Consider the following 27,377-nt stretch of genomic DNA (forward strand, 5'->3'; position numbering starts at 1 on the left):
GGAATGGCGGGACTTTAGCACGCCTGTCCGACTGGAAATGGTAGGACTTTCTAGTCTCGACAAGGTGCGAGAACTATTCATGGTCCGGTGGTTGTCAAAAAAAAAAAGGGTATGGTCGTTGCAATGAACAAGCAAGTGTAGTGGGACTGCAGAAAATGTCAGGGCCGATCAGATGGTCATAATGTGGAAGCGAGCCGCAGTTATCAAAGCGCTTGGATGGAAGAGATCCGCGTATACCTCACTGCAACAAGGAAACGAGATCCCCAACCACGAATCGACCTAGTGAAGCAGAATGTAAAGCGGGTCTCTCCGGTCAGGGACATGAGATTGTTATATGCTCTTGAACGCCGCATGAGACACAGTTTTGGTGATTGCGCAGAGCTTAGAATTTCCCGAACAATGATGATGGATGATCTGCTTCATTCCCTGAAAATATGTACACTGTTGAGCGGCATCCTATAGATGACCTCGTCACCTGTTTGTTTTTCTATTTTGCAAACTCCAAGACACATCAATAGGCGATGGGCCAAGGACCACTCTTTAGTAGTTTTCTTTTCCCCATTTGTTGAATGCATCGTGGACGGCCTAAAGCAACATGTTAGACCGATTCGCAGTTGGTAAGGATGCGACGCACCTTGGGCAGAGTCACGTTGGGCACAATAACCGTATTCAAGGCGCTGGGGGCGTTTCTGGGGGTCTGGTTCTTGTCGCCCTTAGGATGATATTGATATTTGAAGTGCTTGGAGTGGTCATCATGGTCATGATCCACCTGCCACGGCATGGAGCTCTGAGCAACCGAGACTTCGGCTTCTGAGGTGGCGGATGTGGGCTTGCGACCGAAGTAGAATCCTGCGAGACCAAAGGCACCCGACATGACACCTAGGAGAATCTAGTCCTTGTTATGAGCAGCTCGTAGCAGAAGACACGGAGTGTGCGGGAACCGTACATAAAGCTCAGGATCCCGGCGGGCGCCCTTCTTCAACACTGTGTCTTTTCCGGCCTCACCAGCTTTTGCAGCTGCCCGACGAGCCAATGTTGCCACGAAAGCCATTTTCAAGGGGGTTGAGAGAGGAGTGGTGAATGTAGCTCGATGTTGAGAATTGGGAGCTTGTCAGTGGTGTGAGTTGCAGATGAGGCACGAGGTTCAACCTTGAACTTCCGCAGTCTGATTGACTGAGCCACATTTGGACTAGTGCAACATGTGACTATTCACGTGACTACATCGCGAGATTGTGTCATCGTCCCTCGTCTTCTTTCCCCTGAGCCCTGAATTCGAATTTCGGAAATGCGCATCCGGTTTCTTGCTTTCTCGTTCTTCGTGCCTCGCAGCAAGCAGCCTCACTTTCAATCGCCTGGCCCTTTGTACGCATCACCTTCACTTTCCCCAGCACCGTCATGGCCGCTCCGCTCATTCCAAGAACCCTGACACTCCGCACATAGTCGATGGTAGAAAGTAGGCCTTTCTCCTGTGCGACTTCTTTACGATCTTGACGCTGTGAACCAGATTCCACGTCTCCCCGCGACTCAACGTCACCCCTGTGCTTCCCTGGACCTGTCATACACTTTCGATATGCACCCTACATTACTTTCGTGACGCGATTCTTGTTTCTTAGGAGACCATGGCTGTCAGACCCTCAACCGCTCGAAGCGAAATCTCCTCTGCCATCTCTGAAGATGGGTACGGATCCAGACCCCAGTCAGGTGTCCCTCTTCCTGCGCTGCCCAACCCCCCCTCTTCACAACATGGTTACGCGCATCTAAGAGGTATCACGCAACCTACAAACCGCTCGATAAGGAGCAATCCCTCACCGGCCACTCCTGCCGCGCCCTCCAGTACCGCTGGCTCGAGTCGGCCACAGAGCCCTGTCTCTCAGGGGAGTCGCACCCATGTTCCCTCGTTAACGGCGCAAGGCTTCTTCAAGCCGATGAGCTCCCAAAGATTACAAGCACAAAGATTGAGGAGGCCTCTCGGCGCTAGAACAATGCAGCCGCCGGCGCCAATTCCAGATGGTGATGTTGATGAAGATGCTCGAAGTGTTGCGTCGAGCAGACAAGGCCCGTTCCATGCGATGCCTAGGAGCCATCGTCCTGCTCCATCCATCACGACGGAATATACCCAATCGGAAGCGCCAGATACCGCCGATGCCGCATCTCCCGATTTTGCTTCTCAGAATGACGGCGACACGCAGCTCGTCAATGGTGTCAACTCTCAGAAACCGCGTCGGCCATCTCGGTTAAATATCGCGACCACTCTCAAGGCTGGTGATCCGCCTCAGAAGTCACCGCTGTCTTTCCGTTCAGGATTGAGCCTAGCAAGCAAGCACCGCTTGGAATCAGGACACCTGCATCTGTCCTCCAATGCCACATCTCCCGCATATCCACCGGATACTAATACCGAGGTCGCGGTAAAGAGTGCCCTGGGCAAGAATTATGAGTATTTTGAGGGTAATACGATCTTTTGGCTGGGAGGGCGTGTTCAAAACGCTCGAGATCGTCCCATCAATATCGCCACGGGCATACTCTTAGTTCTGCCAGCGATCTTGTTCTTCGTTTATTCGTGAGTGGATCGATCTCCGTCGTGGTGGTTGCAACAGAGCTGACCAGCGCATAGGGCTTCGTGGTTGTGGCATCATGTCTCACCCGCCATTCCTATAATATTTGCTTATCTCTTTTTCATTTGTGTATCTTCTTTTCTTCACGCTTCACTTGTTGATCCGGGGGTAAGGATGCAGCCGTACTGTCTCTTTCAAACTTACCGGCTAACAGCAATTAGGTTTTTCCTCGAAATATCCATCCATTCCCCCCGGAGGATCACCAAGATCCCTTGGCTCTTGGACCTCCCACTAATGATTGGGTCATGGTACGACTGGCTACCTCGCAAACCGCAGCGATGGATGTGCCAGTCAAGTATTGCAAGACCTGCAACATTTGGCGACCGCCGCGATGTTATCATTGCCGAGTCTGCGATAATTGTGTCGAAACCCTGGACCACCACTGCGTCTGGCTCAATAATTGCGTGGGCCGACGCAACTATCGGTACTTTTTCACCTTCGTCAGCACAGCGACCTTTTTGGGCCTGTATTTGGCCTTTGCGTCCTTGGGCCATGTGATTGCCTATCGAGACCAAAGACACGTTTCTTTCGGAACAGCCATAGACCGAAATCGTGTCCCTTTTGCCATGTTTATATATGGATTGTTGGGATTCGCTTATCCATTCGCATTGTGGATGTACCACCTGCTACTGGTCGGCAAAGGCGAGACTACGAGAGAATATCTCGCATCCCGAAGATTCCCCAAGGCCGAGAGACATCGGCCTTTCACACAAGGGAATCTAATTAAAAATTGGATCTCTGTATTGGCGCGACCCAAACCTCCAACTTATCTCCATTTCAAAAAGCGATATGAAGAAGGCGATCAGCGATTTGGCGTGCGCAGGGCAGACCGGCAAGCCCATGGGGTGCAGAATGGCGAAATGGAGATGAAACCGGTACAGGGCTTGCAAAAGACCTTTGAAGGGCCCGCAGGAAGGAATTCGTCAAAGAAAGAAACCAAATGAGGGCGTATATAATAGTTGATAATGGGGATCTTGCTGTTGCCGGGGCGCAGAATGTATATCAGGCTGGGAAAATGGAACCAAAACATGTTTTGCAAGCGCAGCCAACTCAAAGCTAGATGTGGCAATTCAGGAGTCCATTCAGATCAGTAGTGCTACTCGGAGGTGCATACTCGTACTAGGAGTTGTGTAGGCTGTGTGGCTGTGGAATGTTGTTGTTATGCTTCCGGGTTGCTCTGCTGGTCGCAGGGCTGCGATTGGCCGAGAAGTCGAGTCTCGTCCCCCTGCTCCCCTAGGCGATTGATACGGTAGATTGGCTTGCCAATCTACTATCCCTCTATTTAGTTCCGAGTCCAGCCTCCTCTTGTTTGTTACACCCCTCGAACTTCTCCCTCGAACTTTTCCCTTGAACTTTTCCTTCTGTGCACGCGTATCTCTCATTTTGTACTCCTTCATCCAAGAAACTGTTCAGTCTTTACCAACACGGTTCGATTGGAAAGGGTTGACGCGTCAACTCTGCTTCACCTTGCCGCCGGCCCAGCCCATGATTACAAGATGCATTTCCGTCAGACCTTTCTTAGCTTCTACCGGACGCGAGCTCAGAATGTGAACACTGAAGTTGTCGAGTCCTCAAACACTCGGCCGCCGCTATCTCGTTCCACAAGCTCTACACCTTCTGACAATGACCCGGAAAGCATCGTACTCATTTCAAGGCCCTCCAGACAGCAACAACTCCCTACGCCGTCCGAGAGCTCCTTTGACGTGTCCCTTCAAGATGCCCAGGTCGCGACTATGAAACAAGTGCCGAAAGGCCGGGTTCGACGCGTCAGTTCCAGACTGGCCAAGACACAAAGCCACAATGGTCTCGTGGGAGACACAGAAGATGAGGATCTCAAAGGGAGGACCGTCAGTGGTGAAACTTTGGTTAATTTGGAAAATGCGAGCCAGTCAACGTTGGTCAAGGAAAGTATTGCCGCGCTGGACTTGCCGTGGAGTGTGAACGAGGTCTTTACAAAGCAAGGCAAGGAGGATGATCTGTTGAGGGAGAAGGACGGTAAAGCATACCAACCCAGAGAATCAACAGAAACTGCGGCGGAAGATGGCGAGGACCAACGTCTAAGAGCAGAGAAGGCGGCCGCAAAGAAGGTCAAAATGGCTGAGAACAATAAGATATGGGAGGAACGTCGTCAGGCCGCTCGGAAACTCGCGACAAGAAGATCGTCCAGAATGCCGATTCTGGATAAAGCGGGAGAGGTCATATCGAGTATCGCTAATAGCGTGCTTGGGAAGAGGAAGGATAGAGCGTCAGACGCGCGCAACGCAGCGCGATCGAAAAGCCTAGGAGGCGTGGAACCGACTGCTTCAGAGCCGGTCTCGAAGAAGAGGCGCATCAGTGAGGGTGATATCCCTGTTCAAGAGCTTGCCCAACCAAGAGCGCCCGTTCGTCGGCGGGAGAAAAAATGGCTTACCTCGGGCCTCTACGCCGGTCAGTCCAGGTTTGCCGAGATGCGTCCTGCTTCAAGCAAGAGCAGGCGCAAGAGTGCGGCACCTTCGGAACTTGTCAAGGAAAACTCGGTCCTGCCTCTGCCAATGTTTGGCGGCGAACGTCTGTTGAATTATGGCCGAGACTTCAAACTCCCTTTTGACATATTTTCTCCCGTTCCTGCTGGTCAGCCGAAGCCCGACGAGTGGAGAAAGGTCAATAAAAACGTCGTTGTCGGCGATGCGGCACAAACGTGGCGAGTGTCCAAGTATGAGGAGCATTCGAGCTGTGTGTGCAAGCCTGAGACGGGATGTGACCAAGACTGCATAAATCGATATATGTACTACGAGTGTGATCCCAGGAACTGCAACCTAAAGGCAGAGGACTGTGGGAACCGTGCCTTTGAAAGTCTCCAGCGACGCGTCAAAAAGGGAGGGAAGTACAATATCGGGGTGGAGGTAATCAAGACCGAGGACAGGGGATATGGCGTGCGAAGCAATCGCACGTTTGAACCACATCAAATCATCGTGGAATATACGGGAGAGATCATCACTCAGGAGGAATGCGAGCGGCGCATGAAGACGATGTACAAGAACAACGAGGTGAGGCGAGCACTGGAGAATCTTGCGTATCCCACTAACTCAGGACAGTGCTATTACTTGATGCTCTTTGACCAGAACATGATCATTGATGCCACTCGAGGATCCATTGCACGATTTGTCAACCATTCGTGCGAGCCGAATTGCAGGATGGAAAAATGGACGGTCAACGGTAAGCCTCGAATGGCTCTCTTTGCCGGCGACCGAGGTGTCATGACTGGAGAGGAACTCACTTACGACTACAACTTCGATCCTTATTCTCAGAAGAATGTTCAAGAATGCCGCTGCGGATCTCAAAAGTGTCGCGGAGTATTGGGACCAAGATCCAAGGAGGAGCGGAAACCCAAAAGCCCCGAGAAGGAAACCAGCAAAGGCCGCGGCAAATTGGCAGGTGCAAAACGAAAGATCGCGGAGGCTATAGAGGAGAGCACCAGTCGCATTGCGAAAAAGGCAAAGGTTGCTGCGGCACCGGCACGGAAGGTCTCAGGTCGTTCACAGTCCAGCAGCCCGGTCAAGGTGCGAAAGATGAAGCTCATCAAGAAAGCTGTGACGCGAAAGACGAGTGCGACTGTCGTGGGCGGACTCTCCAGACGCCCCTCCAAACTCAAGACTCTTGTTGCAAGTGCTAAGAGCAAGTCAGTGAAGTCGAGGGTTGTGTCCACATCCTCTTCAACAGCCCTGATTGCGAAGACAAGCCCCAAAAAGACCACTTCAGCACCCGTCAGCCGATCATCAAGCCTGCGAGAGAAGGCATCTAGCGTCAAGAGCCGGGTTGTGAGAAGTGTTCGTGGCACACAGAGAGTCAGGACAAAGACTATTCGAGCAATTGAGGCTGAAGAGGGGGCTTCATGAATATTGATGGGTGAGTGATGAGGTATTGATGCCCATATGTTATATGAGGATTTTGGGTTGGGGGCGGGGTTCTTCGAGGGCCCCGATAGACGGGGGTGACATTGAGGCAATTCGAAGCAACTGTCGCCTTGTATATATAGAATGGAGGTTTGCCAAAAGGTGCCGCTACCGAGGCTGGCACAGCGTGAGCGACTGGCGGACTTCTCCTTTGATCGACGATAGTGCGGAGAATTGATGCTACAAATCATGCCTAATGAGGTGCCCTGGGTGCGTGCCTCAAAGTTTCCCATGATGCGTTCTTATGGGTTGTGATATTGAATTGGTTTGCTCTATAAAACTCACCATTACGGTCATCACTAGACTAACCAACCTTTTACCACCCTTAAACAGGATCAATCATGGTTGAATCAGCTGTTGAGAAATCCCCCTTCGCTGCCGTCATTCAGAAATACCGCCCTAATCTGGCGCCGTACGAAGAGCTCTACAAACATTGCCATGCCAATGGAGAACTCTCGACGCAGGAGAAAGAAACAGCTTCGTTGATCACTTCGCATCTGAAGAAACTCTCAAACGACCTTGACATACGCACGGGGATAGGCGGGCATGGCCAGGTCGCCATCTTGAAGAATGGACCTGGAAAGACCATCCTCCTGCGGGCTGACATCGATGCTCTTCCGATCCAGGAGAAGACGGGGCTACCCTACGCCAGCAGCAAGACGATGCGCGACACGGACGGACTCGTCAAGCCCGTGATGCACGCCTGCGGACACGACTTCCACATCACGTCGCTACTGGCCGCGGCAGAGACACTCATTGCCGCCCGCTCGACGTGGTCAGGCACTATAGTCTTTCTGTTCCAGCCCGCTGAAGAAAGAGGGAGCGGTGCCCGCGCCATGGTGGATGACGGTCTCTACGCTGCGGACAAACATGCCTGTCCCATTCCCGACGTTGTGCTCGGCCAACACGTGTTTCCTCTCCAGGCGGGAAAGACAGCCACGCGAGCGGGACCAGTCATGTCTGCGGCGGACAGTTTCAAGGTGACAATCTACGGCAGTGGCGGGCACGGCAGCATGCCGCATGTCACGATTGATCCTGTGGTCATTGCCTCGCACATCGTCGTGCGTTTACAGACGATTCGGTCCCGCGAAGTACCTCCCGACGAGACGGCCGTGGTCACGGTGGGAGCCCTGCAGGCCGGCAGCACGGAGAACGTCATCTCGGACGAGGCCGTGCTGAAGATCAACATCCGCAGCGTGAGCGTCGAGTGGCGCCAAAAGATCCTGGACTCGGTCAAGAGGATCATCAAGGCCGAGTGTCTCGCGGGCGATTGTCCCAAGGAGCCCCTGATCGAGCCGACCTCGTCGTTCCCCCTGACCGTCAACGACGCCGAGGTTGTGGGTGAGATCAACAAGTCCTTCACCACATACTTTGGCGAGAAGAACCACGATCCGAACCTCAAGAACGTGCTGGGGAGTGAGGATTTCGGGATTCTGGGCTCCAGCATCGGGAAGCCATATTGCTTCTGGTTCTTTGGTGGGCACGACGCGGGCATGTACGACGAGATGGTCAAGAAGGGCGAGGAGAAGAAGATCCCCGTGAACCACAGCCCCTTCTTCGCACCGGTGGTGCAGCCGACGTTGACGGTGGGGATTGATGCGTTGGTTGTGGCGGCGTTGACCTATGTGGGTAAAAAGTGAGGGTGGCTATCTATCTTTCTGTCCAGGTGATGTTTCGAAAAGCTAGCTGGGTGGATGTTGGGGGAGATAACATCGAGCGAGAGTCGTCAAAGCGAATGCTTCCTCTACTAGCCTAGCCGCTGTACATTTCAAGCCCCTGATGTCCTGATATCACCCTATCCCTATACAATCCCTCTCCAACCTCTCATCCAGCTTTCAACCCTTCTTTTCCCCCTTAGCCAATCGAAAGAAGTACATGTGCGATTTCTCCAAACTGCTCGCCACCCACTGGACCAGTCACGGCATTTGTCCCTTGGGTCCCCTTGTAATCACGCAAGGCTTTTGATGAATGAGGCACGGAAGCCGACCGACATCGGCATCTGATTTCCCTCTCCTCAGGCGGGGAATGGCCGACCTCACCCCGGGGCCAGACAGGCCATACATCCTCCGCAAGTAATCCGGATCATATAATTAATGTGACATGACCATCCGGGATCTCGAAAGCTTGTTGGAGATTGCCCATCTTTTCTCGCTTGGTTGTTTATTTGAACGAGAGTGAAAGCGAGACAGAGAGAGAAAGTGGAGTTTCCTGAGTCGCCTGCTATTCCCCCTCTTAGTTGATCTATACATACATATGAGTTTCATGAGCAGAGCGGTCCACCGATTGACTTCTACGGCCAACATCCTTGCGCAGTCCCGTACGAATACTCGAGTAGCAGGAGCAGCAGCAGCATCAGTAGTAGTGCCAGGGACAGTATCGCGACAAGTGTCGACATCATCAATATCCTCCACCATGTCTTCCTCCACTCCAGTCAAACTCGCCATCCTCGACGACTATGCCTCCATCTCGCTCCCGCACTTCCAGTCGCTGCAGGGTCAGGTGCAGATCGACACGTTCCCGACCACGCTCAACGCGCGCATCCCAGAGGAGCACACCAAGCTCGTGGAGCGGCTGCAGCCGTACACCATCGTCTCGAGCATGCGCGAGCGCACGCTGTTCCCGCGCTCGGTGCTCGAGAAGCTGCCGAACCTGAAGCTGCTGCTCACCACGGGCATGAAGAACGCGGCCATCGACCTGGCCGCGTGCAAGGACCTGGGCATCACCGTCGCCGGCACGATGGGGAAGCCCAACGCCGTCCAGGGCTATGACGCCACCAACGAGGTCACCTGGGCGTTGATACTGGGGTTTGCAAAGGATCTCGTGCACGGCGACACGCTGGTCCAAGGCTCGAATTCTTCGGCGTCAGACCCCAACGCCGCGTCCGGCGGTTGGCAGACGCACCTGACGGCCGGACTGGCGGGCAAGACGCTCGGTCTGCTCGGTCTCGGCCGGCTGGGCACGCAATGCGCCGTGACGGGCACGCTGGGCTTCGGGATGAAGGTGCTGGCGTGGTCGACGTCGCTGACGCAGGAGAAGGCCGACGAGGCGGCGCAGTCGCGCGGCCTACCCAAGGGCAGTTTCCGGGTGGCCGGGTCCAAGAAGGAGCTGTTTGAGCAGGCCGACGTGCTGAGCGTGCACTACGTGCTGTCGGAGCGCAGCCGCGGGATCGTCGGCGCCGACGACCTCGCCGCCATGAAGAAGTCGGCCTTTGTGGTCAACACGTCGCGCGGGCCCCTGATTGACGAGCCCGCCCTGCTCACCACCCTCGAGGCCGGCTCCATCCGCGGCGTCGCCCTCGACGTCTTCGAGGTCGAGCCCCTCCCCAAGGACTCGCCCTGGCGGAGGCCCAACCACTGGGGCCGCGACGGCCGGAGTCGCGTCCTCCTCAGCCCCCACATGGGCTACGTCGAGGAGGAGACCATGCATAGTTGGTACGACTACCATTGTCGCGCCGTCGAGAGTTTCATCAAGGGAGAGGAACTCAAGTTTATCATTCAGAAGTAAGTATCGGCGAGCGCGCGAGGGGGTGGTTTCAAGGGGGGGAAAATGGGGTTATTGGTGAAAGGAAGAGATTGCGAACCAGGGACCACGCAGCGTCTACAGTATATAGAATACAACAGCGCTCGTTGAGTGAAGACTGGAACAAATGCTCCTGCGCTATAATCTTATCACGGAGAAACGTGTGCTCGATCAATCAGAACTCGTCGCCATCTATCAGCTATTCAACCCCGAAAACATGACATGCTTATATGCGTCCCACGATGGCCCCTCCCATGCGATCCCCAGATGCTCCGCTTTACCCAGAGATGCCATATCATAAGCTGTCGTCGTTCTTGATCTGGACCTTGATGGCTCCGCTCTTTGGATCACTCGCCGTCTGGAAAGCAGCCACCGCATCGCTCATGTTGAACCGATGCGTGACCAATTTCTCCAGAGAAATCACACCGCTCTCCACCAGCCTGATCGCTTTCGGCCACGTGTTACTGTACCGGTATTGATATTGGAGATCGATCTCTTGCGTGGACAGCCTCATAAACGGGATCGTCATCTCGTTCTTGCCCACGCCGATCACAAAGACTTTGCCACCGAACTTGACCGACCAGATGGCCGAGTTGACGCTCGATTCGACACCTGTACATTCCACTGCGACGCGAGGTCGGATACCACCCATTGCCGAGACGATTTGATTAGCGCATTCCTCCGCAGATGCGCCCTTGGGGACCTGAAACGTGGTGACTCGTGGAACGAGGGATTTCGCAAACTTCAACCGTCCCTCATCAATGTCCGTGATCAGGAGGGGACATGCACCAGCAGCTGCGCAGCATAACAGTGTAACCAGGCCAATTGGACCAGCACCACATACCAGCACGGGGTCTCCAAGCCTGACACCGGCGCGTTCCATTCCTGCCAATGCTACAGAGAGAGGCTCTAATAGACTTCCGTTCTCGTAACTCATGTTCCCGATCTTGTGACACCACACCGCAGGGTGTTTGACGTATCGCCTCAACAACCCATCAACGGGCGGCGTGGAAAGAAACTCAACACTCTCACACCCATTGTATCTTCCTGTTAAGCACGGCTCGCATTTGAAACACGGAACATTCGGTTCTATGGCCACTCTGTCGCCTGGCTTCAAATTCGTGACACTGGGATGGACGGATAATATTATGCCTGCAGATTCGTGGCCCAGGATATGGTCGTCCGTGACAATCATAGGACCTATACACCCTGCGTGCCAGAAGTGTACGTCTGAGCCGCAGATCCCGGTACTCTTGATGCCGATGTAGACTTCTCCTTCTCTTAGGTCTTTTCCATCTTTGACTTCTGCAAGAGTTGGCGACGTTTCGGCTACCCAGAGGTCATGTTTCGGGTTCGTGAACACGCCAATGTTGGATTTTGTGGGCTGGAGTTCAGAGGAGTCTTTGCCAATCGTGACGGCGGCGGTCGCGTCAACATGACCGTTAAGGGTCGACATTATCTTATCTGGAAATGTTTCGATGCGGGGTATGGGAAAGAGCGCCGCAATTGAAACGTGCTCGAAGTGCTTCGAGTTCTTCACAAGTACGACACAAGCGACGCAAGTTCTGCCAGATTATATACTCGGGACGTTCTGTCAAACACGCTCAATCCGTCGAGTCAAAGAATTGGGGACGCAATAACTCACCACGTACCGCTTCCCGTCCACATTATTTCTCAGGTTACTCCAATCCCCGCTGACGTCGGCCCTTTTCCAGGGCGTAACCGCCGCAAGATTTCCTCTTTGGGTATATCCCCCACTATTGTCGCGGTGGCCTCAACCTTCTGCCGGGCCATGTTAGTCCGAGAGGCGAGAGGCGGCCAGTGTGTTCTGAGGACGAGTCGACGAACAGCAGGACTACCTGTGCAGCATGAAGCGAGAGAAGTTTTGCTTAGTTCGGTGTGACATGGAGGCACTGCAAGCACGTGCTTCACGTGATAAGGCTTGGTATCTTTCAAGTGTTTGCACAGCCTCATTCAACCTAGCAGGCTGCCTAGCACGGCGCTTAGAGACAAGCACATCGCTAACAGCCTCACCACTTTTCCCATCTTGCACCCTTAATTACGCCGTGATGACGAGATGCGATCGAAACGGCGGCACCCTTGATCCAATATGCATCTTGTGCACTAGTCGCAGGACAGTCACCAGTGCAGCATTGGATAATGCTTCATTCCTGGCGTCAATTCGGCAAACAAGAGAGCCACATCGGCGATATCGTGTCAGGCTGAGGAAGTCCCGAAGCCCTCCTATGTATCAGCAACCCTTTTCTGATCGATCCCGGCGACTGTTTGGCCATATTCTGCAGAATGTTAGCGTCAGACTATCATGTTGGGTGGATCTCTGCTCTACCATTGGAAGAAGCTGCGGCCCTAGACATGCTCGACGAGAGGCATGGCAATCTTCAACAAGCAAGCTATGACACCAATAACTATGTTTTGGGCCGAATTGGTCCCCACAATGTAGTCATTGCATGTCTACCTCAAGGGGTTATCGGTCCCGTGGCGGCAGCCTCTGTTGCCATTCCCATGCGGGCCACTTTTCCCTCACTTCAATTCATCCTGCTCGTGGGAGTTGGTGGCGGTGTTCCCTCGGCACACCATGACATTCGACTAGGCGATGTGGTCGTGAGCCGTCCTACCGGACAATTTGGCGGCGTGGTTCAATACGACTTTGGGAAAACCCTCCATCAAGGTCACTTTGTCCGAACCGGCTCACTCAATCGTCCTCCTGATGTATTGTTAAATGCTGTTTCAACCCTAGAGGCCCAGCATCTCAGCCAAGGAGGGTCTCAAATTGGTGCCATCCTACAGGACGTCGTTTGGAGGAATCCACGCCGAGCGAATGCTTGCAATTATCCAGCTACTCACAAAGATGAACTGTTCGAGTCTTCTTACGCCCATCACATCTCAAACAGCGCACTCTGTGAAGCTTGCGACCGCGGCAGACTCGTCAATCGACCACCCCGTGCAGGAAACCATCCAGTCATACACTATGGGCTTATTGCATCCGGCAGCCAGGTTATTCGAGACTCGATCATGCGGGAGCGTCTCGGTGCAGAACTCGATGTTCTTTGCTTTGAGATGGAAGCGGCTGGCCTAATGAATTATTTTGACTGCTTAGTTATTCGAGGCATTTGCGACTACTCGGACTCGCACAAAAACAAGCGGTGGCAGGAGTACGCAGCTGCCACCGCAGCTGCTTATGCGAAAGAGCTTTTGTGGACTATCCGTCCTGTGCCGTCCTTCCGAAGAGTCCTGACTGACAGGACTCATGATGACAGTGAGGGTTTCAGTGCTCAATACGATCAAGACGACTCTTTTCAGGAAGGCCCAGGATCAGTTTTCGAAACGACCTCTTCAGGCACACCCAAATACCATTCAGCTGCCGCCGAATCTGGTAAGTTTTCCACCTCCAAAGATTGTAACACGCTAAGAGACATAACCAGCGTGTCTGAAGTCGCTATGGTTTAGGGAAATGGGCGGTCGTCGAGACAACATCGACCGTGCGGCTGAGGGGACCTGTTCCTGGCTGATAGAACACCCGGACTATCAGCAATGGGCCGCAAATAATAAAGGGTTTCTCTGGATAACTGGTCTGCCTGGTGCAGGCAAGAGTGTTCTCCTCGACACTCTGGTAAGCAAAGTCGAGAGCCAGAGAGACGAGAAGGTCATTGTGGCTTCATTTTTCGTGCATGGCCGCGGCACACAGATGCAAAAGTCTCCTGTCGGACTGTATCGGTCCATCCTGCATCAAATACTATCAAGAGCGAAGATCCTATTAAGAGAGCTAACAAACACGTTCGTGTTGAAGCAGCTAAATCAGGGTGAATACGGGCACTCTTGGACCTGGCACGAAAAGGGCTTGTTCGACTTCCTCAATACTCGAGTGAAACAGTACACCAGACAATCTATCAAAATCTTCATAGATGCCTTGGACGAATGCGGCGAAGAAACGGCAAGGAAGCTCTCATCAGAACTCTGGAGCCTAACGACGCCGACCGCAGAGGCTCAGTCAGCAATCAGTGTGTGCATAACCTGCCGTCACTATCCTGTAATGGATCTCTTTGGTGCTCCAGAAATCTGCGTCGAAGCTCAAAATTCTGGTGACATTTCCAGATTTGTTCATAGCCGTCTTTCACAGGTCTTCAAGAACAAAAATTCGCGGCAAGATGTCGAGCACGAAATTTTGCGCAAAGCTGCGGGAAACTTTTTGTGGACGGCTCTCATCCTCGAACAAACAACCCGCAAAGGGCGTCATGGCTATGGTCTGGAAAAGATTCGCAAAGAAATCCAGAATAGCTCTCCAGAGCTTGGACAGATATACAAGGAGGCCTTGTCGAAGATACCAGCCGAGGACAGAGTCGATGCAATGCGTCTCTTCGAATGGGTGTGTCTGACCGAGGAGCCTCTTTCCCCGATCCAGATGAGGTATGCCCTAGCCTTCGACCCACTGGATCCGCCAACGACTATTGCATCGTGGGAGTATTTAGACACATTCACCGAGACCGACGGACAAATGGAAATATTGATCAAAGCGCTATCCGGTGGCCTTGTCGAGATTGTCAGTGGGGACAACATCATCCAGTGCATTCATCAGTCAGTCAAGGACTACCTCTTGCAGCGAGGCCTCCAGGACCTGGAGCATTCCATCAGCGAAGATCAATCGAGTTCTAGGCTTGAAGACACGCTGGCGAAGGCTCATGAGCTCATATTCAAATGCTGCATGCATTACATTCTAACGGATGAAATACTACAGTTTCCAGTTGATGAAGGGCAGTCTCCAGCGAAACAATATCCCCTCATTCAGTATTCTGTTGCTAGATGGCCCTCTCACCTGAAAAAGGCCGACCTCGATGGACGGTTACAGAGAGACCTTTTAACATACCTCCAATGGCCTTCTCGGACTCGCTTGGATCAATGGCTTTCACTGTGCTATCTGGACTCTCGTGCTTGTGTTCTTCAATCCGGGGCACATTTGCTCCACGTTGCTGGATATTATGACCTCAGCCATGTCATTGATGCCGTGCTTGACAATAACCCATTGGAGGATGTTGACGATAGGGACGCTCAAGAATGCACTCCTCTTATCTGGGCGGCAAGAAATGGACATGTCGAGGCAACCAAATGCCTCCTGCGTCACGGGGCAGAGGTTGACTCTTTTGATTCGGAACGACATTCATCTCTGTGGTGGGCTACAAACTATGGCCACTTGGGCGTCGCGGAGATCCTAATCCAGCATGGAGCAAATACTAACTTGCAAGATGAGACGGGCCGCACAGCATTATTTTGGGCCTCAGAGAACCTTGACGAAACGACGGTCAGTTTCCTTCTATCTAATGGGGCAAACCCCAATATACAAGACAACCAGGCAAGGTCACCGCTCTACTTTATCATTGGGCATTTCGTTCGGGAAAAGGCACGCAGAATCTGCCGGAGACTACTTGAAGCGGGTGCACAACCAAGCAAGAAGTTATCTGAAGATGAGTCCTTGTTGCGATGGGCGACCAGTCGCGACTTTCACGACATCATCGATCTCATATTGAAACTTGACCAATTTGCCCACGACGACAACCGACGAGCGCTAGCGTTCTTGCAGGCTTTGAATCGGAGAAACTTCTCCGTCGCCCTGAAATTTGCCCATGCTGGGATCAATGCGCAAAAATTCACAGACTTCACCGGCGAAACCCCTATCGCCTATGCTCTTTCAAGAAATTCTCAGGGGGTCGTCGGAGTACTGCTTGAGAAGAAGAATTGTGACCCCAATGGTAGGGGCTCCAGGGGGACAACACCTCTCATTGCCACCGCCCAGCTGGGACTTGTCGTTATGATGAAGTCTCTCATTGCTCTGGGTGCCGATCCGAATCTTGCGGACACTGAACGCCGCACCCCTTTATCTTTTGCAGCAGCAGCTGGATATATAGACGCGGTCCGCGTCCTTTTCGAAAGAAGTGCCGACCCAAATTTGAGTGACCAAAAGGGGAAGACACCGCTGATGTGGGCAGCTGAGAATGGGCATGATCCTGTCGTCGCTCTGCTGATCGAAAGGGGTGCATTCCTCAAAGCCCAAGATACTTTAAGGTGTTCGGTATTATTTTGGGCAGCGAAGGGGGGCAGTAGTGCTGTGTTGGAGTTGCTGAGTGACGTGGACAAGGAGCACCGGAACTCCCTGGGGCAAACGGCACTCTGGTGGGCCATCATGCATCGGCAGATAGACGCAGCAAAGCACCTCCTCACCTCTGGAGCCAACCCCAACATAACCGATACTGACGGTAGGAGCCTCGTCTTATGGACTGTGTCTACCGGTTATCGTGTTGGCGCCCAGCTTCTCCTCGAAAGGGGTGCGGATCCTAATTTAAAGGACCGCAAACAGCAGACAGCGCTTCTTGTGGCCGCAGCTAACGACGACATTGATTTGATCAAACTGCTTCTTCTCCACCACGCTGATCCCGACATGGAGGACGCGGACGGCTACACATCGCTGTCACTTGCGGTCAAGAAAGGTCTGACGAATGCAGTTGCGGTCCTTTGCGAAATCTCGCAATTGAATCGTGTAGACCGCAGTGGGAGGACACCGCTTTTGTTGGCCGTCATGAACGGGAACGAAACGGTTGCGACTTGTCTCTTACAACATGGAGCCGATGCCGATTGTCAAGTTTATTCCGGGAGAACTCCACTGTCCTTCGCCTGCGAGTACGGTTATGAGAGTCTCGTGAGGGTCTTACTGGAATACCGAGTCAATGTAAACATTCAGGATCGGAATGGTCGCACCGCCGTCTGGTGGGCAGCGGCGTACGGCAAAACCGCGATTTTGGAGCTCTTGCTAGAGAAGGGCGCCGATCTGCAAATTCTATCCAAAACGGGCGAGGGTGCTTTGATGAAAGCGGTGAACAATGGCCATGTCGAGGCATCTCGGTTGCTTTTGCGACACGAGCCCGCTGCTCTTTCAGACGCTGAAATCAGCGCCAGACTTCTGGGATTGGCAACAGACAACAATGACTCGGCCATGGTGTCATTGATGATTGAAGAGGGGGTAGACTGTACTCAAACTCTTCCTTCGGGCAGGACGGTTCTATCGTGGGCAGCGAAGAACGGATACCTTGACGTTCTGAAGACCATGAACAGTCGTGGGATCGACCTGGAGGCGCCTTGCGATCAGCAGGGGCTTACTACGCTTGACTTGGCCTTTGAACGTGGCCACAAGGATGTAGTTGAGTTCTTGATGGGGATTTGGACGTGACGAGATGTATATACGATGGGTTTATATGGTGTCTTGTGTTGGACGGGTCCACAGTTTTACTGTTGACAAGGCTGCGATTCACGTGATCAGCGGAAAGGGATACTTGTCTATACTCGATGCCCCTTTCTTGTCAGCCATGCTTGGATAAACTTAATTATATTCGCGCAGTCTTGGACCCGGTCAAACAAGGGGTTTCTCTCTGCATACGCGTTCACTGCCTAGATCAGTCCACACTTTCATATGTCCCTTGCCCGAATCGTTGAGTTGGTGCCTGCTCTGCCTGCTCATGCCGGGGTTGCCGAGTGATCATCCAACCCCGGAACATTTTCCGACGTGATGCTATCAATCTTGTTGTAAGGGGGGTTGATTGTCCAGATGAGATCGAATCTGTAGTTCATCTCCGTCAGCCAAAGGCACTTCTTAGAGAGATCGTTGATTGAGTGATTGAGTGAATGGTGAATGAGGTACCTGTTCCCGGGATACTCCGGCACGTCCTCGACGCCGAGCGCCTTTGCGATCTTCTCCAACGTGTCATGTTCCCAGCAGATCAGGACGTTACCCTGGCCGACGTACTTGCCCTTGCCTTTGGCGTAGTCGTGCACGGCCTCGGCGACCTTGTCGACGTGGTCCCGGTCGATGAGGAAGTTGAACGGCACGTTGTATTCCTGGAGAGATTCGACGAGGGGTTGCACGGTCAGGAATGGGCGGGTTTGTCTGTTGTCTGGTCGTGCCGGATGCATTAATCATTTTTGCTTCGCAGTTTGCAGTTTGCACTCTGCCCTTGGCCCTGGCCCGAGCCTTGAAGAGACTGAACAGAAGGAGGTCCTCGAATTCCCCCTTCCTTCACACCTAGGGAGGGGAGTGCGAGGGCCCTCGACTACCAACGCGCTGAGGGCTGATGCACGGATATGGACATACCTGGCTTGGGTTTCTGCGCGATCACATACCCGATGTTATACTTGCTGCTCCGCCCAAACACCTGGACGAGACCCTCGGCGCGGTCGATTCCCTGCGCAGAGAGTCCCGGGCTGTCGTCCCCGTCGCCCTCTTTTGGGGGCTTCTCACCGTGGCGGATCAGGTAGAGGGTTGGGGAGTCGTGAGGCTGAGTTGGTTAGTTTCTTTGTTAGGACAGTGCGTGGATTTTATCTGGTTGAGCTAAGAGTACCCTACCATTTTTCGTTCCGAGGCGATTGGATCCTTAAGAGGCGACTGCTGAGAAGTGGCTAAAAAGTCTTGGTTTGTTGGATTCCTGGGGAAAAATCGAGCACGCGACAAAAATCTCGGTTTATCTTATATGTTGGTCCTCGATCCTGCGCCTGACACCTCAGACTGTCTGTCTGGGAATAACGTCTGCCCGGTCAGCATCCTCGCACACGCCCCTGTTCAATCCTCACTGTTCATTGTTGACATGCCACGCTGCGCTGGGCTGCGGGGGTGGCTGGCTGACCGGGCTGGCTAACCACATGCATGAATACGAGAAGGGAGCTGATACCACTTGACGGCGGACGCTGACTTGTCCATCCATGCAGTGCTACCTCCGGCATGGTTCAGCTAACTGACAGTGTGACCCCTTTTGTTCACCTACCAAAGTGATTGGGTCCTTGTACAGAACAATGATTTGCCTTACTTACCTACCGAGCTCGTCACTCAAGACCGCATATTTTGCTGACCAAACTGGCTGGGATCGAATAGCCTCTACTCGTGGAGGCTAGATGGGTGCTTCTCCTGGCCGGGGTGGATACTGGATCCTCCATACAGAATCATGGTTAATACAGGCGAGGCACTGGGGATAAGTCTTGTGCAACAATAACTTCAAGGGCGGCAGCAAGGTGTAACCCTTGCCGGAATTGTTGATCGAGATCCAGCCAGCACTTAGCAGCGTCGGTGATGGTGTTAGTAGAAGAAGAAGAAGAGCAGCAAAAATCATTTTCAAATGAAGGTGAACTTGTCCATTGTCAACTTTGGTTTCTGCTCCTTCATCACCGGTGGTTGTGAGCTGGTAAAGCATACCGGGTACTATGGTATGGTCAACTGATCGGAGAATATTCGCCGTATATTTTTGGTGTCCAGAAAGCATTTCGGACATGGACCCCGACCGAGAGCCTCAGCCCGCCATCGCATGCCTCGTACATCGATACTGCCTCTGTGGGCATTTTGACTAGAGGTTAAAGTCCACTACGCCTCTTCCAGCCGCTTCACCTCTTCTGATCCTCTCCACTGCCTCTGGGAGTCTGTCAATCGGATAGATTGTATGGTCACCAGAGATCTTTCCGGCCGCGGCGTATTGGAGCGTCGTGGCGATGTCGGCTCTGCTGCCCACCATTGAACCGCGCACAGTCAATCCCTGAGTGATGAATTTGGTAGGTGGCGCTCCGATCGTGAGCTCTTTGTTGTGCGCTGCTCATGTCCCTGTTTAGTCTTTTTCTACTGTGAAAGGAGAGGGGGAGTGTGGAGGGAGAGCTTCGGAATGGGGAGGAACAGAAATGACTCACGGAGTCCTATACACGACACCACAGCACCGACGCGTGTGCCCGCGTACGAGATGGCGGATGGATAGGAATTGCCTGCCGTGACGAACACTCCATGTGCTCCGATCCCGTCTGCGATCTTGACGGCCTCCGCGACCGGATCGTCAACGCGCTTGAAGTCGATAAAGGCCTTTGCACCCCGAGAGATGGCGAGCTTCTCTTTCTCGTCTCCCGTGTCCACCACGATCGGTCGAAGCCCCATCGCCGCGGCCAGCTGCACGCCTTGTATGCCCACGCCGCCGCCTCCGCCGAGGAAAACGGCCCAATTGTTCGGCTTGAGTGTCGCGAGACGCAGCGCGCGATACATGGTTCCCGCAGAGCACATTATGGGGGCTGCTGCATAGTCGTCCACGCCGTCGGGAATTCTCTGCGTGTAGTGCGCTGGGGACGTGACATAGCTGTGGAAATAGATCAGCAGGTCTCAAAGGCTACAGCGGGCTTCGAGAGCAGAAAATACTGTTGATACGTCCTGTGTTATTGAGACAATCAGCATTGAGGCCGCAACGCAAGGTAACTAGCAAGAACACGGGAAGGCCTAAACTTGCCCTGTTTTATGAAGACCACAGAGCTGCGATTTTCGGCAGTACGCCTCCTTGTCGTCCAGACAGAGGTCGCAGTCTCCACAGACGGACCATCGTGGCTTCATCCCCGCCCGATCGCCAACCTTCCAGTTCTTGACGTTGGAGCCGACTTTGACGACGACGCCGGCGCCCTCGTGGCCCGGAGATCGCACGCCGAACGCGGACATGGGCGGGCCCAGGTCGCCCATGGCGAAATGGAGATCTGAGAAGCAGATGCCGGTCACGTTGAGTTTTATCAGGACTTCGTTGGGCCCTAGACGACGAGGACTCCCGTTAGAGCCATGGCGGACGCCAGCAATAGGATGGCCTCTCAGCGCTGAGGGGGAATAGAGCATCAGATGCCCATCTCACCTGGTTCTGGAACCGGCACCATCTGTACCTCGATATGGAAATTGGGGCCTTCATTCACCACGACTCCCGCCTTGCACTCTTTGGGTATGTCAAAGGTGATCTCGTTCTTCCCAGCTGCCTCGTTGGCGTCGGGACCCAATAAATACGACATGGTAGATGTTTAACAATGACGACGGCGATGATGGATGTCCCTTGGATTGGGCTTGTAGATATGGTTCACGAGTCACGATGGTTTCATTTGGTCCCTCTCACAGGTATGGCCAAGGCCATTCTCGGAGAAGATTGAGATATAAGAGAATGGGCGCATGGCGAATGCTGCTGCTGGAATTGGTTCTCCGAGAGCCAGCATTTCAAGTGGTGGGTGGAGATGACACTTTTTCAGTGGGGAGTTGTAACCTACGGTGTACAGTGTTGAGATGAAATGGAATATGGCATGCTACCAGCTCGAAGAGGGTTGGTGAGGGAGGAGGGGGTACGATGTCGTGGATAGATTTATAGGAGGTTGTCACACACCCAGACCCAGCACTGAAGCCTTGCTCTCATACATGTACAGAACTTCATTTCCGCTCGCCTTGGCCAATAGTCCCTGACATCTTTGCACTTCAACATCACATTGGTCTTCCCCACTGCTTGAAGCGCCCAAGTTTCTGTGGGGATATCCTGGGGTTACGAAGCGTGTTTGGAACCGTAGGTGTCTTAGACCTGTTTTCGTGAGGCAGAGGCATCCTTCCTTAGGCTGTTGTATCTAAGGCTGCAGGGGGGACATAGACGTCCATTGCGGTGAACTGCTTACCGCGAGTAACTGCCTCGTAGCCGAGAGGACATGACAATACATAACATTTGGGGACCCTTGTATGAGGCTGGTGTGGACTTTCAGATCCCAGGACTTGCCCCGCCCCTAGGAATTGTGCCTCGGCTAGGAGGGAGTCCGGTGTATCTGCAGGCATCGATGCCCCGCACCACTCCAGGGACAGATACTTCCATTGCTCAATGTTTCCAGGTGCCAGCCTGCGAGATTGAGAGTACATGTTCGTCGTCTCCTGCTTGGTCGTCGGGTTTGGCTGCAGCTGGTCATTCTGGTGTGGAGGCGGAGTGAAGAATTGTTCTCTTCTCTGCCTTGAGATTTTAGTTGTAGGATGATGTAATCAATGACCGTTGCCACTGATGTCACCAACTGCGGAAGGTCCTGCGAGGTGGATGTTTAGGCAGATCTCATTTGAATCAATCAAGTCAAATGGCGGTCGACTTAACCAGACAAGTCAGTGCCAGACCACACAAGATCAATCCCACCAGGAAGCAGATCTCATACCAAGCTTTCGGGGCTTCCAGACAAGCAAAATGCTTATCATCCCACAATGACCCGCCGATCCAGCCACTCCGGCCCTTCAAGCCTCTGGCCCGGAACCATCCAACAATGGCCAACTCCATCTCACGCCCTAAGCCCACGACCCCCATGTCCACGAGCCCACTGCCGAATGTTACCTTGCCCATTCAGGGCTGTCAACCCGGAAGGATCACCCAGAGGGTTTCTCCCCTCCAATGAAAGAAGCCGATGCTATCTTCAGAGTTTTCCAACCGTCGAATCGAAGGGGTTCTCGAACTGATATACCAAGGGATTGGCAAGATTGGGCAGGCGGATGCGGCCACAAACACCCCGCCTAAAGAGCCCACCAACGTGGCATTGGTGGCACGCTCAGCAGCATGACGAGATAAATACGACTGCAGGGCGCCACAGCTATCGGACTCTCTCTCACCCCGCGCAATCTCACGCGACACCTCGGCCGCCGTGGTTGTCTCCCTCGTCTTCTTTCGTCGCCATTTCCAAGAAGACAGCACACGGATCCCGTACAAAATGACCATCGACGAGGAGAAAGGGCTCCCGCCCACAACGGCGATGATGACCACCAAGGCCTTTGACGGCGAGAAGGGCTTCGAGACCCTTTCTGGCCCGTCCTCGGAGGATTCGCCCCAGCTATACAACAATACCCCGGTCCACCAAGACAATGGCATCCTCTCCAAGCTGCGCCGGCTAGAAGCTCGCATGGACGAGAAATTGGGAGTCGAAAGCGAGGCCATCGATCGTAAACGCCCCGAGGACAAGAAGCCCGTGCCCTGGCATGAACAGCTCACCATGGCTCTTCTCTGGGCCAGTGGCACCATGAACACGTCCTGCTTCGCCACCGGGTTCTTGGGGTGGGAGTTTGGCTTGAGTCTCAAACAATCCATCCCCATCTACATCTTATCCTCCATCCTCGGAGGGGCCGTGACTGGCTACTGCGCGACATTCGGCGCTGCAACAGGCTTGAGACAGATCTCCGTCTCGCGATATAGCTTCGGGTGGTATCCGAACAAGATTATCGCTGCCCTCAATACCGTGCAACAGATCGGCTGGGCCGCCGTGTCGTGCATCACGGGTGGATTGGCCCTCAACGCCGTGGCCGACGGGCACGTCTCCCTCGCAGTGGGAATCGTCATTTTGGCTATTGTGGCGCTCGCCATCTCCTTTGTCGGCCTCAATGCTATTTTAGTGTATGAGCGCTACGCCTGGCTCATCTTCTTCGTCATCTTCATGATCATCTTCGGTGAGACGGGCAAATACGCCGACAACACGACCCCGTCGTCCCTGCACGGCGCTACCCTGTCGGGTACCGCCCTCTCACTGGTCGCTATCGTCTATGGCTCCTCGGCTTCGTGGTGCACCATGGCGTCCGACTACTATGTGCACTACCCGGCGACCGTGTCGCGGGTCAAGGTCTTCTTGATGACCATGTTTGGCATCAGCATCCCGACATCAATCGGCATGGTCGCGGGCTCCGTGGTGGCGTCGGCGCTCAACAACAAACCCACCTGGCAGGACGCGTACGAGAACCAGGGACTGGGCTTTTTGATCCAGGACATGCTGCACCCGCGCGGCTTCGCCAAGTTCTTGCTCGTGCTCCTCGTGCTGTCGGGGATTAACACCAACGTCATCTCCATCTATTCGGCCGCCATCTCGTGCCAGCAGTTTGCGCGGCCCTTTGCCCGCATCCCGCGCTTCATCTGGACGTTTCTGTGCTTCGCCGCCATCCTGGGCCTCGCCCTCGGCGGCCGTGAGAAACTCAACACGTACCTGGTCAATTTCCTCTCCCTGCTCGGCTACTGGTGCACCTCGTACTTTGTCATCCTCTTCTCCGAGCACGTCTTCTTCCGCCGCCGCAACTTTGCAAACTACGACCTCGACGCCTGGAACGACCCCGCCAGACTGCCCCACGGCATCGCCGCGTTTGCTGCCTTCGGCCTCGGCATCGTCGCCTGGTGTATGGGCATGGTCGAGACCTGGTACACGGGCCCTCTGGGCAAATTGATTGGTGACTTTGGCGGCGACGTAGCCAATGAGTTTGCCTTTGTTGTTACTGCCGTCGTCTATACTCCCGCGAGGTATCTGGAGCTCAAGTACTTTGGACGATAGATATTTGTATGTTCTTAAATGGAATCAGAGCACTCAATGTGGAATCTGGCAGCAGAACAGATCACGGCACAGCTATCACTCTCCATTCCGTCATACGTCTTGAGTTTCCTCTCAGAAGAGTCACCGTCAAGTTTTCGTTCATTGGTCCCCACCTCCTTTCGCAATTTGCGCATACGCGATGTAATCACCATCGATCCATTGGCAGACGAAGAAGTTTGTTCCATATCGTGCTGGCTCGAGCATTACCTCTAGGGGTATCGGCAGGGTCCACCCCCATCGCCCATCGCTCGTTGTTTTTCAGCCGACTACCGTCAATATCACCGAGAATGCCCGCTTTCGCTTCGGTACATCTGGTCATCGAACTCGCTCCGCAATCCCATCGGTGCATTTCCAGTGGAGGGTAGGTGTTGGTGTTGTGGGGTAATGGCGACTGGATACAAAGGGAGAAGAACCCCGTGGGGAAGACACCCCACAGCTCGCGTGGGTTTTAAGCGAACTGCCAGATTCAAAGAAAGCGTCTGGGCTCAAACACGTTTCCATAGACAAAAAGCTGATTTCTCAATCTCTCTGTGATCGTCAGAAGAGAAAGATCCATCAAACATGGCTACTATCGACGAGAGAATGGAAACAGAAACAGAAACAGCCATTCACGAGGAAGACCTTGACCTTGAACAGGACCCGCATAGGGCGGCTCTGGAAGACAATCCCGAAAAACCAGAGAAGCTGACCTGGGCGACATGCTTGTCCATCCTAGTAAGACTTCTGTGGGCTTGACGAAGGGCAAGTACTGAAATTCTGAACAGTTTCTGGCTCTGGGTTTTGTCTGTCCGCTTTCGTCGTTTCTCCTTCCAGCTACTATCCTCGTCCAGATCGGCACCAGTCTCGGTGACACGGTGAACATTGTATGGGTTCCTGGTGGCTGGTATATTGCTTCTTCGGTCTCATCTTCGATTGCTGGGAATCTAAGCGACATCTTTGGGCGCCGTTATGTCACCTTGGCTGGCCAGGCTTTATCCATCGTTGGCGCGGTAGGTTTACAATCACTTCTGTCTATGCAGTTCTAACACCGTCAAGGCCAGTGCGGGGACAGCACAAACCACCAATGTTGTTGTTGCAGGAACTACCATCACAGGTTTTGCTTGCGGTATGGTTTTTGTGGCGTACGCTAGAATCCCGGAGCTGCTGCCGAACAAGTGGAGGTTAGTGGAATTGTCCCTCTCATCTCTGTTCCCTTTTCGTGTGAATACTGTTCACTGACCAGTATAATAGAAACATCGGTCTCTCGACCACCGAGTTTGTGGCAGCCCTACCCTGGGCTGTCTGTGGTGTTATCATCACCAACCAGTTTGTGGCTCAATGCAACCTGGAGATGGTGTTACTACATTGGACTTATCTACGCCGTGATTGCTCTTGTCGGAACCGCAATCGTCTATTTTCCGCCAGCGCGACCTGATGGTGACTACAGCACCACTCGTTGGCAACAAGTCAAGAGCCTGGACTACGTCGGATTGTTTCTCTACTCGACGGGACTTACTGTCTTCCTGGTCGGCATGACTTGGGCTGGATTGGACGGCCATCCCTGGAAGAGTGTGTCCGTGGTCGCACCCCTTGTGCTCGGCGCCGTCACCTTCGCGGGATGCTTTGCCTATGACTTCACACTAGCACATCATCCCTTCTTTCCTCTGGATTTGTTCAAGCGTGTCCGGCAATTCACCATCCTTTTGGTGGTCGTGTTCGTCTCGGGGATGATCTATTATGCCATGGCGGGCCTTCTACCACAAGGCACTCTTTACATGTTCACTAGCGACCCAATGGACATCGGTCTCACCCAACTTCCTAACGGTCTCGCACAGCTGGTTGGAGGCTGTATTATGCCGGCCATATCACACAAGATCAAGCACCTCAAGCTTCAGGTTCTCATCGCTCTCACCATCCAGACCTTGTTTACCGCCCTCTACGCCGTGGCAATTCCCAACCACAGGCCGATGTGGATGGCCTTCCAGTTCTTCGGCATGGGTTGCTTTGGATATATTACCCTCCTTTGCTATTTCATTGCTGGCCTTCACGTTCCATTGAGGGAGCTCGGTCTCGCCACTGGTCTGATTGGCACCTTCAAAAGCGCAGGTGGCAGCGTCGGCAACGCCATCTTCAACACCATTTTGAAACCAAGCGTTGAAGCACGGCTGGGAGGCGCGATTGCCAATGCCGCGATAGCTTCTGGGTATCCCGCAGAAGACCTCGAGACCCTTATTCCGGCCGTCATCACAAATGCGCTGGGTGTGCCTGGTTTGGCCGCACTACCTGGTGTCACGCCTGCCGTGATCGAGGCAACCAGCAAGGCGTTCAAGGACACTTACGCCCACGGTTTCAGGTTGGTCTTCTATGCAACTATTCCGTTCGGTGTGATTGCCATCTTGCTGTGCTTGTGGGTGGAAGACGCTTCCAAATATCTCACCAACCATACTGCCGTGCATCTGATCTGTGCGTGGCAAGTCCTTCCAGGCATGCGTGCCCGCAAGAGCGGTGTCATCATATCCATCGCATCTCGAGCGGCGACTGTGGACCTTCCCTTTGGGATAGGGGATGCTGCCGGCAAGACTGGTCTTGTTCGCGCCATTGCTAGCTTACAAGCGGAATTGGAAATCGACGGCTTGGGGGAGGTTGTCCACACCTACGCTCTGCACCCTGGTGGGGTCAAAACCACCATGGGTGGATGTAAGAGCTTCCGAATCCTGCATATGGAAGGACGTACCTTTGACTGACGCCTTATCCAGCTAACAGCGACCCAGATGTTGTGGCCAAGTATCCCCGACTCGACAGATCTCGACCGGCCTTTCAAGCCCTCTTCAAGGACAAACCGGAACTCTGCGCTCAGACATGCGCATACATCTCCACGGGTAAAGCCAAAGATCTTCGCGGCCTATACATTGACTGTCGACAAGACCTTGGCCGCTTGCTCGAGGCCGGGCGAGAGTCGCTGCTCAAGAATGATCTTTACAGCCTCAAGGTTGGCTTCCTTGACGGATGGATACTCGAACGAACCATAATCGATATGACGGCGGATCGTTCAGGCCAGTCAAAGTGACGACATTGCGACCAGGAAATGTTTGGTCTCTAAGACCTGTTCGCGCGAGCTCCCCTTTGCCGTAGTGGTTGGATAAGAATGAGAAAG

General features: G+C 53.6%; 10 protein-coding genes across 10 annotated transcripts; 7 read left to right on the forward strand and 3 right to left on the reverse strand.

Moving 5' to 3' along the window:
- Window positions 1-540: 540 nt before the first annotated feature.
- On the reverse strand, window positions 541-1,051 carry AYO20_00819 (hypothetical protein; the record flags this gene model as incomplete). The annotated part of the gene is made up of 3 exons (XM_022639128.1): window positions 541-585; window positions 635-889; window positions 947-1,051. 3 exons carry the CDS (start codon window positions 1,049-1,051, stop codon window positions 541-543), a joined length of 405 nt encoding a protein of 134 aa, XP_022504919.1.
- A 568-nt stretch (window positions 1,052-1,619) lies between these two features.
- AYO20_00820 (hypothetical protein) lies at window positions 1,620-2,561 on the forward strand (the record flags this gene model as incomplete). The annotated part of the gene is made up of 1 exon (XM_022639129.1): window positions 1,620-2,561. One exon carries the CDS (start codon window positions 1,620-1,622, stop codon window positions 2,559-2,561), a length of 942 nt encoding a protein of 313 aa, XP_022504920.1.
- Window positions 2,562-4,108: 1,547 nt separating this feature from the next.
- Window positions 4,109-6,487, forward strand: AYO20_00821 (hypothetical protein; the record flags this gene model as incomplete). Its single annotated transcript, XM_022639130.1, has 1 exon — window positions 4,109-6,487. The coding sequence occupies one exon, from the start codon at window positions 4,109-4,111 to the stop codon at window positions 6,485-6,487; it is 2,379 nt and encodes a 792-aa protein (XP_022504921.1).
- A 398-nt stretch (window positions 6,488-6,885) lies between these two features.
- AYO20_00822 (hypothetical protein) lies at window positions 6,886-8,184 on the forward strand (the record flags this gene model as incomplete). Its single annotated transcript, XM_022639131.1, has 1 exon — window positions 6,886-8,184. One exon carries the CDS (start codon window positions 6,886-6,888, stop codon window positions 8,182-8,184), a length of 1,299 nt encoding a protein of 432 aa, XP_022504922.1.
- Window positions 8,185-8,956: 772 nt separating this feature from the next.
- AYO20_00823 (hypothetical protein) lies at window positions 8,957-10,048 on the forward strand (the record flags this gene model as incomplete). The annotated part of the gene is made up of 1 exon (XM_022639132.1): window positions 8,957-10,048. One exon carries the CDS (start codon window positions 8,957-8,959, stop codon window positions 10,046-10,048), a length of 1,092 nt encoding a protein of 363 aa, XP_022504923.1.
- Window positions 10,049-10,358: 310 nt separating this feature from the next.
- On the reverse strand, window positions 10,359-11,519 carry AYO20_00824 (L-arabinitol 4-dehydrogenase; the record flags this gene model as incomplete). The annotated part of the gene is made up of 1 exon (XM_022639133.1): window positions 10,359-11,519. One exon carries the CDS (start codon window positions 11,517-11,519, stop codon window positions 10,359-10,361), a length of 1,161 nt encoding a protein of 386 aa, XP_022504924.1.
- An 848-nt stretch (window positions 11,520-12,367) lies between these two features.
- AYO20_00825 (hypothetical protein) lies at window positions 12,368-17,297 on the forward strand (the record flags this gene model as incomplete). The annotated part of the gene is made up of 2 exons (XM_022639134.1): window positions 12,368-13,457; window positions 13,507-17,297. 2 exons carry the CDS (start codon window positions 12,368-12,370, stop codon window positions 17,295-17,297), a joined length of 4,881 nt encoding a protein of 1,626 aa, XP_022504925.1.
- A 284-nt stretch (window positions 17,298-17,581) lies between these two features.
- Window positions 17,582-20,908, reverse strand: AYO20_00826 (hypothetical protein; the record flags this gene model as incomplete). The annotated part of the gene is made up of 7 exons (XM_022639135.1): window positions 17,582-18,018; window positions 18,216-18,399; window positions 18,468-18,520; window positions 19,497-19,694; window positions 19,790-20,223; window positions 20,413-20,722; window positions 20,758-20,908. The coding sequence occupies 7 exons, from the start codon at window positions 20,906-20,908 to the stop codon at window positions 17,582-17,584; spliced, it is 1,767 nt and encodes a 588-aa protein (XP_022504926.1).
- Window positions 20,909-22,609: 1,701 nt separating this feature from the next.
- On the forward strand, window positions 22,610-24,205 carry AYO20_00827 (hypothetical protein; the record flags this gene model as incomplete). The annotated part of the gene is made up of 1 exon (XM_022639136.1): window positions 22,610-24,205. One exon carries the CDS (start codon window positions 22,610-22,612, stop codon window positions 24,203-24,205), a length of 1,596 nt encoding a protein of 531 aa, XP_022504927.1.
- Window positions 24,206-24,805: 600 nt separating this feature from the next.
- AYO20_00828 (hypothetical protein) lies at window positions 24,806-27,290 on the forward strand (the record flags this gene model as incomplete). Its single annotated transcript, XM_022639137.1, has 5 exons — window positions 24,806-24,958; window positions 25,009-25,233; window positions 25,280-25,404; window positions 25,467-26,920; window positions 26,980-27,290. 5 exons carry the CDS (start codon window positions 24,806-24,808, stop codon window positions 27,288-27,290), a joined length of 2,268 nt encoding a protein of 755 aa, XP_022504928.1.
- Between the last annotated feature and the right edge of the window lie 87 nt (window positions 27,291-27,377).

The sequence above is a fragment of the Fonsecaea nubica genome (assembly GCF_001646965.1).
Source record: "Fonsecaea nubica strain CBS 269.64 chromosome Unknown Scaff3, whole genome shotgun sequence".
Taxonomy (NCBI): domain Eukaryota; kingdom Fungi; phylum Ascomycota; class Eurotiomycetes; order Chaetothyriales; family Herpotrichiellaceae; genus Fonsecaea; species Fonsecaea nubica.